We start from the raw sequence: 12,150 nt of genomic DNA on the forward strand, positions 1-12,150 counted from the left end.
GTCTCTTCGTTGCCTGCCTTCCACGTGGTCCTCACACGAACCTCCTCCTCGCGGTGCCTTTCCGCAGCGGTCACCTCGGCAACGGTTGCCAAGATACGGGCCAACCCCGGGAGTTGCCTGAGCAAGCGGCAAGTAGGCCGGGGAGCGTCCATTAGATTATTGATGAGACGCCTTCACACCAAGAGCAGGGGAGGGTGCAAAATGCCGACTCAAAATCTCATCCAAGTCATGCTCACAATTGAAGTGCGAAAAAACCGTAAAAAATACTCGCAGATGTGTTATTTACATCCTTTTATTTCTTGAGCCTGCAAATATCACACCCACAAATACGTATACACAACTCTTAGATGAATGAACGTGTGTGTGTGTGTGTGTGTGCACACGCGTGTGAGGCAGCAGCCCTCAGAGGGTCAACAAGGCAGCTAGCGAGCACTGGACGACAGCACACACGCACACAAGCAGCAAAGTGACGAGCAGGCGCTTTCCTCTACCGGTGTGTGTGTGTGGGGGGGGGGGGTCATGGGCATGTATGCGTGGCATCGAGGTTGTACGGGTTCACTCAATCATCACATCACAGTCGCACACACTTTTCCACGCTCACTCGAAACTCACTAACACGCTCGCCAGCACACATCGAAACTCGTCATTCGGTTTCTCACACAAACCCACTTTGAGACCCGCACTCCCCCATGGAAGGTGCCACTTTTGGACAAGGAGTCAATCATCTCCCACTTTTCGTCACATCGACGAAAGGGGGTGTGGTTTATGGAAACCAGGAAGTGATTGGCCATGCAAGGGCGAGCACCAGCGGTCACTGTGCTGCCGTGACTGACGTCCGCAATAATTTACATCAAAGGGCAAGCGTCACCTGGGGGGGGGGGGGAGGGAGGAATACCGTGGGAGGGGGCCGGGAAGCCGACTCAACGGCACTGCCACACTTTGACTGTCTGGTCCACACTGCCCGTAACCACGTAGGGGGCGCTCTTGTGGAAATCTGACAACCAAAAGAAGAAACAAAGAAGAGGAATGAGCGGGAGAGTACAATGACTTAGCTCATTCAACGAAATCAAATTCAAGTGACCTAGAGAGGTGACAAAGTGCTCGTGTGCGTTGAGCGTCTTGGTGCAGCGTTTGTTCTTATAGTCCCAAATGCGCAAAGTCTTGTCGTCGGCGCAGCTGAGGATGTAGCCGCCGCCGGGGTGCACAACCACGCCACGCACCCAGTTGTCGTGGCCCACCTGCGGCAGCGACAAGGAAGGCTGTCAAACAGGCTTTGCAACAGGCACTCCATTGGCAGTACGTGGACTTGCCAGAGTCATGACACAGATCCCGATGGCGACGTCCCACATCTTGATGGTTTTGTCCCTGGATCCCGAGAGAAGGAAAGGCCCGGGCTTGGCGCTCTTCTTGTTCTAGGATGTGACCAGAGCGGACATGAGAAGAGCGGGGGAGCGTTCACGGGGGGGCGGGGCTTCTTACCTGCGCACCGGTGGCCTCCAGGACGGTGGGGTGCGCGCTGTCAGGAACCCAACAGATGCACTCCACCACGTGCTCGTGCTCGCGCAGCTCCACCTTGCACTCTTTGGATGAGACGGCCCACACGCGCACAGTCTGGTCGTTGGAGCAGCTGGCGATGAGCGAGCCGTCTTGGTTGGGCCGCACCATGCGCACCCACTCTCGGTGGCCCGTGAACGTCTTTACGCAGTACCTGCGCCCACACCACCGCACAGTCACTCCTAGCCAAATGCCGTGTTGCTCTAATAGAGTTGCACACTGGTACGTACCCGGTGGCCACCTCCCACATCTTGATGGTCTTGTCCCGGGACGCCGACAGAATGTGGTCGGCGTTGGGCATGATGGCGACGGACGACACGTTGTGGTCGTGGCCTGAGCATCAAACGGCCGAGTGAGCGTGGCGACATGGCGAGAGCCGGCGTGAGCGTGCGTGCTCACCGTGCATGGTCCTGATGCACTCGAAGCCTTGGAAGTCCCAAAGCTTAATGCTCATGTCGGCCGAACAAGAGGCCAGCAGCTTGCCCGTCTGGTCGAAGGAGATATCCTGAACCGAGTCGGTGTGGCCCTTCAGCGTCCTCTCAAAGTCCCCTGCCTCGTAGTCCCACACCTGACAAGATAAAAGCGGGTAAGGTGAACCAACCTGACGAGGGGGAACGACACGAGATCTATCTCAAGCCAAAATCTTCAAGGTTTTATCTGCTTTTGGGTGGGATAGTGTTGTGGGGGAAGAAAACTGTTTTGTTATATATGTATTATATTACATATAAATAATGGGTGGGGAAAAAAAAGCTAGTCTGGTCAGTCTTTTGATGGTTTTGGAGTTTCTACCGGACTGACCTTGATGGTGGCGTCCTCGGAGGACGTGACCATGACGGAGAAGACGGGGTGGAAGAGGACCCTGGTGACGGGAGCGCGGTGGCCACTGAGGGCGTACCTCTCCGGGGGCCTCGGGATCCACTCTTTGGGGTCCCTCTTTTGAGAGGCCGGCCCACTGTGGGTTATCTCCTCCTTGGCCTCATTCAGCTTGGACTCCAACTCCATCACCTGCAGAGCCAGCAAAGTTGATGCTGGCCGCCCAGACGGCAGAAATGTGCCTTACCTTCTTCTGTAAGCGGATGACAGAGGTCCACTTCTTCTCCAAGAGCCCAGCGAACTTTTTATCCACGTCTTCATTCTGGAAAGCCGAGACTATTCTCCAACACTAGTTCGCAGTTCCCAACATTGTGAACTTCCGTTCTCGCCTGACTTACTGACCATGTCCAAGTCGGCCTCCTTCTTCAAGGTGGAGTACGCGCCATCGAATCCGTTGGAGCGCAGGTAGTCGGCGATGGCTCGATTTCTAAATCCGCGTTGCCATGGAGATCACACACACAATTAAAGCTAGCAGCTCACATGCTCTGCTGCATGACGAACAGGATAGAAACAGGCTACACACTTACAGTTCATCTCTTTGTCTCTGTGACAGCACCATGACGACGACGACGACGGCAGCGGCCGTCTACCGCACGGGGAGCTGAAATGGGTCAGCTGATTTGCGCGTGAATCCTCACACAATGAGAAGCAAAGCGGACCGAGCAGGACCGGACAACAGGAAGTGGAGTGGAAGGGATTTCTCACTGGCTGGCCACCACCTGAAGGAAAGGAGCACATGGCAATTATGACCTCATCTCACAAGGGCAACTTGATGGAGCACACGACGCATGGAGTCAAACTCGACAGCTGACGGGATGGACATGGTATTCCACAAAGGAAAACAGGGCTCATGCTAAGGATGCCAAGAACAGCATGAGGCCACTCGAAGATGCAACACCACTAAGCTACTTAACCGCAAACCTGTGAGCAGTTGAAAGTTGCGGCCATAAACGCGACCGAGCGTCACTCAACTACAACCTTTGTCGCCGATCACCTTCGATCTCCTCACCCTTCTGATTTCACTCTGACGTGATGTTCAAAGTTCAACTTTGCCGCCAGTCAAGGGAAATTAAAATCAAGCTCCAAGCAACAACCTGAAGGCAAAGCGATGTAGGAAGGGCCAAGCGTCCTTTTTACACTGCCAATTAAAAACTGTGTACGGACTCCATCTGTTGCCTCCTATTTTCCTTCTTGGCGGTCCTGTCGTATCTTTGTCGTAGGTCTTCTTCCCTAATCATCTTGCCGAGGCAGAGTTGCAAAGCGGTCATGACTGAGCCACCACCACCAACAATAACAACTACGCCCTTTTCGTCTGACGTTAGCTCAACAACGAGCGCCTAAGGCGCCCGGACCTGTCAGATTTCCACAATGGGAGCTTGGCAGCCTACCTGCAGAGCTCACGATTGCTGCTGTTGCTGCTGCTCTCGAACGTGCACAAGTTGCAAAAAATATGTACGCACAAACAGGTTCTGCAGCCTGAAGAACAAAATCAACCTGGCGCTTGATATTTGTAGCCGTGCACCAAACGGGGCGTCACTCACAACTTGTCAGCCGCACACACGACGTCAGTCTTTTGGGATGAGCGCTCGACGCCCAAAACGTCAAAATACGTCATCAAACTCTCAATTGCACAGCCGGCCGGCGGCCGTGCTTAGCCTAGCATGCTAACTTAGCACTTAGCTCGTCGTTCCGCGTCACAACTTGTGGACTAACGTTAGCCGGACGCTAATGTTCGCTGACAGGCCACGCGTGACAACACGAAAGCACAAAATCTTTGGCGATTAAACGCTCGAGTTTTAACCTCGCCGCCAAAACAATTCAACACCACAAAAAGTGCAAATTTTCAGCGAGCCCCTAGCCTAGCTTAACTTGCTGCCTTTCCGCCATTTTGAGACAGACGAGAACGAGAGCGCGCGCGCACTGCAGGGAGGCAAAAACGTCCCCCAAACCCCGCAAAATGTCTTCGTGGCTCCCTGCTGGTAAAGGACGCACAAGTGTGCTGGTGACTCACCCGGGGACAAATGTCGGCGATCATGTTCTCAACAAATGCTCGCGGATCGTGGAAAAAAAGCTCTCCGGCGGCGCGCACGTCAGCCGGCAACCGCAAGGGAGCGCTCTGCTTTGCTGCACGCGCACACGGCGGCGCGCACGCTGGAGTTTATTGGGGGGGGGGGGCACGCGCGAGTGAATCAAAACAAATTTAAACCGGCATTGCACTTTAAACGTCTTAAGTCACAAAATTAAAAAAAAGTATCAGTGATGAATGACTGACCGCGAGAATGGCACAGGATCAATATCACTGCCACACACATTATGGAGGCTGAATTATTTGAGAATTACGCCAAATTAAAAATAGTAGTTTGAGACTAAATGAACCCACGTATCAGATTACAAGGATGTTGTCGTTAGTTGCGGTTTTCTTCATCTTTACGTCAAAACAAATAACAGCTGAGACCGGGTGTCTGCGCGTGCGCGTCAGACGGTTACTATGGTAACGCTGCCTCCTCAGCCGGGGCGCAGCATCCACTCGGCGGCGGTGACGAGTTCACTTCCTCTTGTCGGCTTTTCAAAATTAAACCAACTTTTTAAGCACAGGAAAAGAATGTGAGCCGTATTCACATCTGATTGTTGTCTATGTGTGCGTATCAATATGAGTTGATTTTTTTTGTACTTGGTCCTATGCAATCTTTTGAATGAAAACCTTCAAAACCTCAAAAGTTTGTCAAGCAATGATTTCATTTTCAAAATCGGCACCGATGACAGAAAGGCAGGTTGGAACAAAAGAAAGAAAGAAAGGAAGAATGAAAGAAAGAAAGGACATGCTCAGCTTGCTCATGGTGGCGCTCATGTTAGCCAATCGCAAGTCCTCTCGCAAGTGGTCCGGCAGCCGGACGCAAACGACATCATAGGGCTGTCTCACCCTCGGCTGCGCCCATGTCCACGCGTCCTCGCAGGCCGCCGCCCTCATCCACATCCTCCCAGTCGTCCGCCTCGCCCCCTCGCAGCAGGAGGCGGTACCGGAGGGGCACCAGAAAGAGGGCGGGGTCCGGCATGGGGTGCGGCCTCTGCGGAGACGTTACTCTCTCCTGGGGGACGCACGCCCGCACCCGCTCCGCCCTCACGCTGGCTCTGGTGAACAGCGGTGACGGGAGCTGCTCGGCATCCCCTCCCTCATCTTCATCATGATCTCGGTCTTGGGGGGCTAACGGTTCCCCCTGCTGGCGGGCGCCGCGTTGCTGGCGCAGCTTTGAACGGGCGGCGTTGAGCTGTCGAAACAGGGCGGCCGCGGCACCCTTCTGAAGCTGGAGCTCGCGGTTGAGCAGGGTGATCTTGTGGCTACGCCGCTTCAGCTCGTCCAGGAAGTGACGCTCGTCCCGGCGAAGGCTGCGCCCCAACTCTGATGCCCGTGCCCCTCCCAGGCGCAGCGCCCCGTGAGCTGTCGCCGCAGTACCGTGCTGCTCCTCTAGAAGACGCTGCGCTGCCTTGCAGCGCAACGCCAGGTCAGCTTCAATCAGAAGATGATCATATAAAAAAAAGACAAAAAATTTAATATTTTGTGTGGCAATCACATTACAGCCAAACAAAAGAAATACCGATAACATCCTAGCTCACCTGCTGTGGTCCTGTGTGGGAACCTGGAGTCCAGCTCACAGCTCAGCTCTACACAAATACACACACAAGAAATCACAACATCTTCAAATCATCTGGATTCACCACTGTGTGAGAGCAACAAAGTGAACTACTATGATTTCATGGTGTTTAGCGCTGACCAACCAATCAGAGGACAGAAAAAGGCCAGTCACACTGAGGGATCATTTGAAATGTGCTTCAAGGAGCTGTCCTGATATAGTTTCCATGACAGGAAAGGGACTATATTGCTATGACCACATTTAGCCAGCCAATTCTTAACTGGACCCTAAAAATCTAACATCAGCATCCTCTTTGGGATGTCCTGTGTGTGTGCGTGTGTGCACCCACCTTGGCATCTCCTCTTGAGGTTGCTGATCTCCACGTGCAGGCCAGCCAGCAGCGTCAAATGTTCTTGCTCAAGGAAGACGATGGCTCTGTGCACGCTGGCTACGTGATGCTCCAGCACACTGCTGGCCTCCATGGCGGGACACGACTTGACCTGCGGATGTGCACGCGCACAGAGCACGTCAGAAAACACAACAGGCAGACAGAATTCGAAACTGCTGCTGCAGCGCGCGCGCACTCGCCCCTGCAAACGTCGCTCGTGCGCGTGCATGTGTTGTGTGGTCCTACCGTGTGGCGTTACGTGGATTCCGTTCCGCTCCTCAGCCGTCCGCCACACAATAGATCCACGCCGGACGGGTTGAGGGACGCCGCGTGCTCGCGCTTCGAGCGGTCGCTGCAGACGACCACGCGCCAGCGGCCTGCGGACGTCTCGGAAGAAGGGGGGGGACCTCTTCCTCGTCTTCACTTCAACGTAGACGCGACAACGCCGCGTGCACGACAAAGCTATGCGTGTGTTCGTGGGCGTGACTAGTGCCACCTAACGGCAGGAAGAGAGGATGTTGGAAGGGATGGAGTGTTTTTGGCGGGGGGGGGGGTCGTTTTGAAGCCTCCTATGGATGATGATGGCAAGTATGTGACGTCATAAATGCCATCTCTACAAATGATTAATGCCAAAGCATAAGTTGGTAAATGGGCTTCTAGGTCATTTAATGTTCATCACACCACGTTTGTGTTGGTCTGTGTGTGTTAAAAATAGATAGGGGCCCATGAAAAGTTCCACAAGTGGTCTGCTGCTGCTCTTTTTTTGTGGGTCACTTAAAGTCGATCGTTGATGTCGAAGACATGCAAGAAACGGTTGCTGAGATTTGAAGGGTACAGGCGCGTATCAGATGAATGAAGGTGCAAGGACATTGAGAACTCCCGTGAGTGTTTATGCGTGTTTGGCAGCTGTTTGAAAAGGAGAGGATAGAATTTGTGTGCTAATTTTAACTTGAACAACTTGACTCCTAGTCGAGATGCTTAAAGGAAACACCACGCACTTTCCGCTCCTCGAACAGGCTCCACTGTATGCTTTGTCGTCGGCAGCCGGTACCGGTCGGGGATTGTGAGATCTACCAGAACCAATGGTAAGTGTACAGAGACACCGTTGATCCGTACGGTAAGGTCGCCGCCATATTGGATGAGGCAAAGAAGCATTTGACAAGCCACCCGGGTGCCAGACACGAGACAGCGTGACCCATCTTGTCGGCTTAAGAATGAGTGATGAGTGGAGTCTTCTGCCTTGCATATTCACAGTTTGTTATTATATATATGCTTATACATATATTTAGACATATGATTGATACAACTTTCGTGTGTTTCAGCACAAACACTGTGAGTCCTGCTACAGCCGGCGCTGCAGGGCGCAGGTGAAGGCGGGCGTGTGCTGCGCCCTGGTGGCATGCCGCCTGCACTGCGGCGCACTCTTCCATTCGTGCAAGGAGGAGGGGCACCTGTTACTGTGCCCCTGTGCCCTCGTGCCGTGCCTCAACGCCGCCTATGGCTGCCCAGTCCGGCTGTCCCGTGCCCAGCTGGCCACCCACCTACAGGCGTGCCCTGCCAGCGTGGTGGTCTGTTGCGTGGAGTGGAACCGTTGGCCTGCCATCGACGCACACTGGTTCCCAAGTCCTGACCTTCACCGCAACCTGATGGGGAAATGCCAGGACTGGGCGTGTCAGGACCTGGACTTGGCCCTGGCGCTTAAGGACCAGAAGCGCTTGTTCTCCTCACTGAAGATGAAGAACCTTTTCCCAGAACTGACCCGGTGTACCAAAGAGGAGGACCAAGAGGAGGAGAGGAGGATGAAGGAGGAGAAGAGGAAGAAGCAGGAGAAGAAGGCCACCTTGGAGAAGGAGGCTGCATCAAAGATCTGGGAGTCTTTCAGTCCTTTTCAAGTCAGCGTTATTCCTGAGGATGAACATGAAGATAAAGAAGAGACAGAAGAGGAAGTGGAGGAAGGGAGTGAGCAGGAGTGGGAGCCTCAGGTGGTGAGTGAAGCTCGACTGCGGGACTTTAATGCCTGGGAGAGCATGTTTAGCATGGCCATGGGCGGCTGCAGGGAGGCGGGAAGGGACCAGCAACGGGTCCCGGGCGTTGCCGAGAAGCCTGGTGGTGCTGCAGAGGGAGCCCACGCCTGTAGGGTTGCCCCCTTGTTGCAGCCGCCCGCCGAAAACAAGGACCTCCTGTGCAGTCACGTAGAGCCCATGAAGATTGTGGCCGTAAGAACCTTCAAAGTTCCCAGCAGTTTCTCGGCCAAGCAGGGTCGCATCCGCAACCCGGGATTCTATAGGAGGGACCACAAGGCTGTGGACACCTCAGACCTGCAGGGGGCGTCAGAGAACATGCCCGTCTGGGAGGAGGTTCAGGTCAGATACTTGACTTAATGTTGCCAATGAAGCTGATCATGAAGATAATGACGTGTCGGCCTTCAGGCGTCGCTGCTGTGCTCTTTGGAGAAGGAGCAGCGAGGTCACCTGATTGCTGAGACGCTTTGCACCGACGGCCTACTCCAGGACGAGGGCACGCAGACTTTCCAGTTCCTGTCGGCGCCCTTCGCCAGCGTCGCCTCCCTGGCGGACCTGACGGCCGGCCGGCAGGGCGAGCTCCACCTGCAGCTGCAGCTGGAGAACGTCAGCAGCCGCCATCACAAAGCCAGCTCTGCCTTCACCGCCGTGTGCGGGCACGCCGTCCGCAGGCGCGAATACGCCGCGCATTACAAGTTTGTCTCCTCAACTCATGCATGGATTGATTCCTTGATGACCATCACCTGACTGATCAGTTGATGCAGGAACGTGCACAGCGACATCCAGATGAGCGTCAACGGATGGTTCCAGAACCGGTGTCCACTGGCGTACTTGGGCTGCACCTTTAGCCAAACCAGGTTCACGCCATCCACACACCAGGCCAGCGTCATCTTCACGTGAGAGCAACACAGATGAGTTCTTACAATATCTGCTTGATAAGTCCGGGCTTTGGGATGAGTGTGGAATCCATTGAATCTGATGTTTTCCTTCAGGGAGGACCTTGGCTGCTTCCAGCTACGTCCCGTCAGCCTAAGCGCTGAATGTCATGTGACTTCCTGTGATGCTCTGAGCTCCCTACCCTTTGAGCTCCTGTGTCACGTGGCGACCTTCCTGGACAGTCTGTCGCTATCCCAACTGGCTCTGGTGTCTCGTCTCATGAGGGAAATTTGCTCCACACTGCTGCCCACGAGAGGGATGGTCTCGCTACGCTGGGAGAGGACGGCCCACCCTGAAGGGGGGGTCCGATGGAGTGCGGAGCGCAAGGTCTTCAAAAATAAAACCGGATCAATCAAAGATGCATCCAGAAGTTGCTTCATTCTTGTCGCAATTGTCCGCCTCTTAAGAAATTCACATAAATTGTTTCTGCCTGCAGGTGTGGCACTTCAGCAGCACCTTTTCAGCTGTGGACACGTGGAAATTCCGAGACATTCCGTCCATGTCGGAGCACCTGAGTTGGTGTCCTTACTACGAGCGCGAGAGCAGAAGCGAGCGTGTTCTGCTGCCGGACGACAAGTGCAGACATCAGAGAGGAATGCACTCAAACCAACAGCAATAGCCTACATTAGCATTATGTAAGGGTTAAGGTTAGCGGTTGTCGAAAAACGACGAGGTGTTCGTTTGCTTTCTTTAGTAAAGTTTCTTTAGTCTTTGTTTTCAAGTAAACTTGAGCCGGGAGTGACCTTACGCAGCTGGAAGTCTCATTTTTGGACGAATTTGACGGGTCAAAATAAGCAAACAAAATCACCATGTCTCTAAACACTCCAAAGTGAGCTCACATGTATCTCAAGACGCCACATTAGAACTAGTTTAATTTTGTTTCTGGAATAAGAACAAAGACAGCCAAAGTCTTGTTAAGAAATGCTCCTGGTTGGGATTGGTTTCCAAACCAACCGAGGACGTTTTGTTGTTGTTGAGTTGGGTGTGTGGTGTCGACATTTCCTTGAGCTTGTTTGAACTTCAGAGTGAGTCGAGGCTCAAAAGACGCCGGGGGGTTTGGGTGAGGGGGTCCGCCAGCTCAGCGTCTCGCTGGGCGACATAGCGACGCCTCCTGCTGGCCCGGTACACGTCCAGCCTCTCTTCCTCCGCCTGGGGGTCCTGTAGGACCCCTTCCCACCTCAGACACTCCCTTGCCTGCATTTCCAGCGGCGTAGGTGTTGCAGGCGGAGTCGGCTCTCGACCCTCAGCCGGGGTCGGCGCTCGAGCACCGGCCGGCGTCGGCGCTCGAGCACCGGCCGGGGTCGGCGCTCGAGCCGGGGTCGGCGCTCGAGCCGGGGTCGGCGCTCGAGCCCCGGCCGGGGTCTGCGCTCGAGCCCCGGCCGGGGTCTGCGCTCGAGCCCCGGCCGGGGTCTGCGCTCGAGCCCCGGCCGGGGTCGGGGCTCGAGCCCCGGCCGGCGTCGGCTCCCGAGCCTCGATCGGGGTCGATTTCCGGGTCTCGATCGGGGTCGGCTCCCGGGCCTCGGCCGAGGTCGGCTCTTTGGTGTTACTGTCTGAGGCGAGGTAGGGCTCAGGGTCTCTCAGGCGGTCTTTGCTCTTTTTGCCCGTCACTCGTCGTTTATACGTTTGACCTCGAGGTACCGGGGTCACCTGCACCAACTCGGGGAGTTTGAGTGACGGGTTGGGCTCAACTAGGGTAAATGAGGGATGACAAGCGTAAATGAGTTGGGACTATGCTCGAATTTGAGATAGATGGGAGAAGGATAGTATAGCATTTGCACTTACCTGGTTGTTGCAGAGGTGTGTTTGAAGCGCAAACTTTCTTTTTTTTCTTCCTTTTCTTCCTCCTCCTCTTCTTTTTGTCGTCCATCTTGTGGTTGTCTTCCTCCGACATGCTAAGAGGCTAGCTTCCCCACACTCGTCGCCTTCTGACAAACACAAACAAGTTGGCGACTCGTTTGGGTTGTTTGGTCTTGATAAAAGCGACTTTATTATGGTCAACTTTGTTTTCTCAAGCTACACAATTTGCAGGACACAAAAGCTAGCGCCACGTGACGTTGCCATGGCAACAGCATGTAAACTACTTACCATTTAATGCAAAAGGAAGTGCAACTACACACGCCAAAATAAAAGCGTCTTCAAAGCCTCATCGTGACGTCATTTTAACGCGAAACCTTAATATGGAGGCACACGATCGGAATCAGTACTGTGTGACTTTCCAATTTAAAGTTTAGGATTTACATGGAAGCCAGGAAAGCCATTTACATTATATTCAAATTTTTGGGGTGTGTTGAATGTGACCCGACACAGATCAGTATCACCACTTGGCGGCGCTGCCAACCTGTTTTTTATTTATTTATTTATTTATTTATTTATTTATTTATTTTTACCGCCAGTGTAGTGAAATATGAATCTGAAATATTTCTTTACAGAGTAATAAATATAATGTATTTGATGTATGTAATGTATAAGGCACAAACGACTGAAATAAATTTGAAGAAAAAATATGGAGCTTGTTTCCTGGTTGATGCTATTAGGAACATTATAATCAAGTCAATAATTGATGAATGCACGCATTTATAGCCATTAAAAAAAAATCACTGTAATATGGGCGTGAATTCAGCACAAGCGTGACGTCACAGCCAAAACGTGGCACCAGAATAACAGAACAGCTCACGGTTTCTGTTGAACTATTGAACATCTTTGCTGCTCTCCTTCCTCCAGCGAATTCGATGCGCCCAACCACTGCCGT

At 53.4% G+C, this 12,150-nt stretch overlaps 4 protein-coding genes across 7 annotated transcripts; 1 reads left to right on the forward strand and 3 right to left on the reverse strand.

Moving 5' to 3' along the window:
• Positions 1-283: 283 nt before the first annotated feature.
• On the reverse strand, positions 284-4,571 carry LOC147043210 (lissencephaly-1 homolog B-like). 3 transcript variants are annotated; one of them, XM_085936554.1, is made up of 11 exons: positions 4,439-4,571; positions 2,955-3,146; positions 2,770-2,854; positions 2,615-2,689; positions 2,353-2,559; positions 1,954-2,122; positions 1,785-1,887; positions 1,480-1,708; positions 1,311-1,412; positions 1,082-1,238; positions 284-994 (listed from the first exon to the last, which is right to left on the reverse strand). In XM_085936554.1, the coding sequence occupies exons 2-11, from the start codon at positions 2,984-2,986 to the stop codon at positions 921-923; spliced, it is 1,233 nt and encodes a 410-aa protein (XP_085792680.1). In that variant the 5' UTR covers positions 2,987-3,146; positions 4,439-4,571; the 3' UTR covers positions 284-920. The 3 variants fall into 3 exon arrangements, with proteins under 3 accessions (XP_085792680.1, XP_085792682.1, XP_085792681.1); XM_085936556.1 differs by lacking the exon at positions 4,439-4,571 and adding an exon at positions 3,969-4,321; XM_085936555.1 differs by lacking the exon at positions 4,439-4,571 and adding an exon at positions 3,816-3,961.
• Positions 4,572-5,145: 574 nt separating this feature from the next.
• LOC147043211 (coiled-coil domain-containing 92B-like) lies at positions 5,146-6,963 on the reverse strand. Its single transcript, XM_085936477.1, has 4 exons — positions 6,691-6,963; positions 6,406-6,556; positions 6,040-6,087; positions 5,146-5,932 (listed from the first exon to the last, which is right to left on the reverse strand). Exons 2-4 carry the CDS (start codon positions 6,536-6,538, stop codon positions 5,331-5,333), a joined length of 783 nt encoding a protein of 260 aa, XP_085792603.1. The 5' UTR covers positions 6,539-6,556; positions 6,691-6,963; the 3' UTR covers positions 5,146-5,330.
• Positions 6,964-7,020: 57 nt separating this feature from the next.
• Positions 7,021-10,628, forward strand: LOC147043212 (F-box only protein 40-like). 2 transcript variants are annotated; one of them, XM_085936475.1, is made up of 7 exons: positions 7,021-7,325; positions 7,414-7,529; positions 7,767-8,807; positions 8,874-9,160; positions 9,230-9,361; positions 9,458-9,728; positions 9,838-10,628. In XM_085936475.1, the coding sequence occupies exons 2-7, from the start codon at positions 7,527-7,529 to the stop codon at positions 10,018-10,020; spliced, it is 1,917 nt and encodes a 638-aa protein (XP_085792601.1). In that variant the 5' UTR covers positions 7,021-7,325; positions 7,414-7,526; the 3' UTR covers positions 10,021-10,628. The 2 variants fall into 2 exon arrangements, with proteins under 2 accessions (XP_085792601.1, XP_085792602.1); XM_085936476.1 differs by having other exon boundaries at positions 7,461-7,529.
• LOC147043213 (uncharacterized) lies at positions 10,256-11,823 on the reverse strand. Its single transcript, XM_085936478.1, has 2 exons — positions 11,184-11,823; positions 10,256-11,089 (listed from the first exon to the last, which is right to left on the reverse strand). Exons 1-2 carry the CDS (start codon positions 11,290-11,292, stop codon positions 10,422-10,424), a joined length of 777 nt encoding a protein of 258 aa, XP_085792604.1. The 5' UTR covers positions 11,293-11,823; the 3' UTR covers positions 10,256-10,421.
• Positions 11,824-12,150: the final 327 nt, after the last annotated feature.

The sequence above is a fragment of the Syngnathus leptorhynchus genome, chromosome 17 (assembly GCF_054491065.1).
Source record: "Syngnathus leptorhynchus isolate UIUO chromosome 17, UIUO_Slep, whole genome shotgun sequence".
NCBI classification, from domain to species: Eukaryota; Metazoa; Chordata; class Actinopteri; order Syngnathiformes; family Syngnathidae; genus Syngnathus; species Syngnathus leptorhynchus.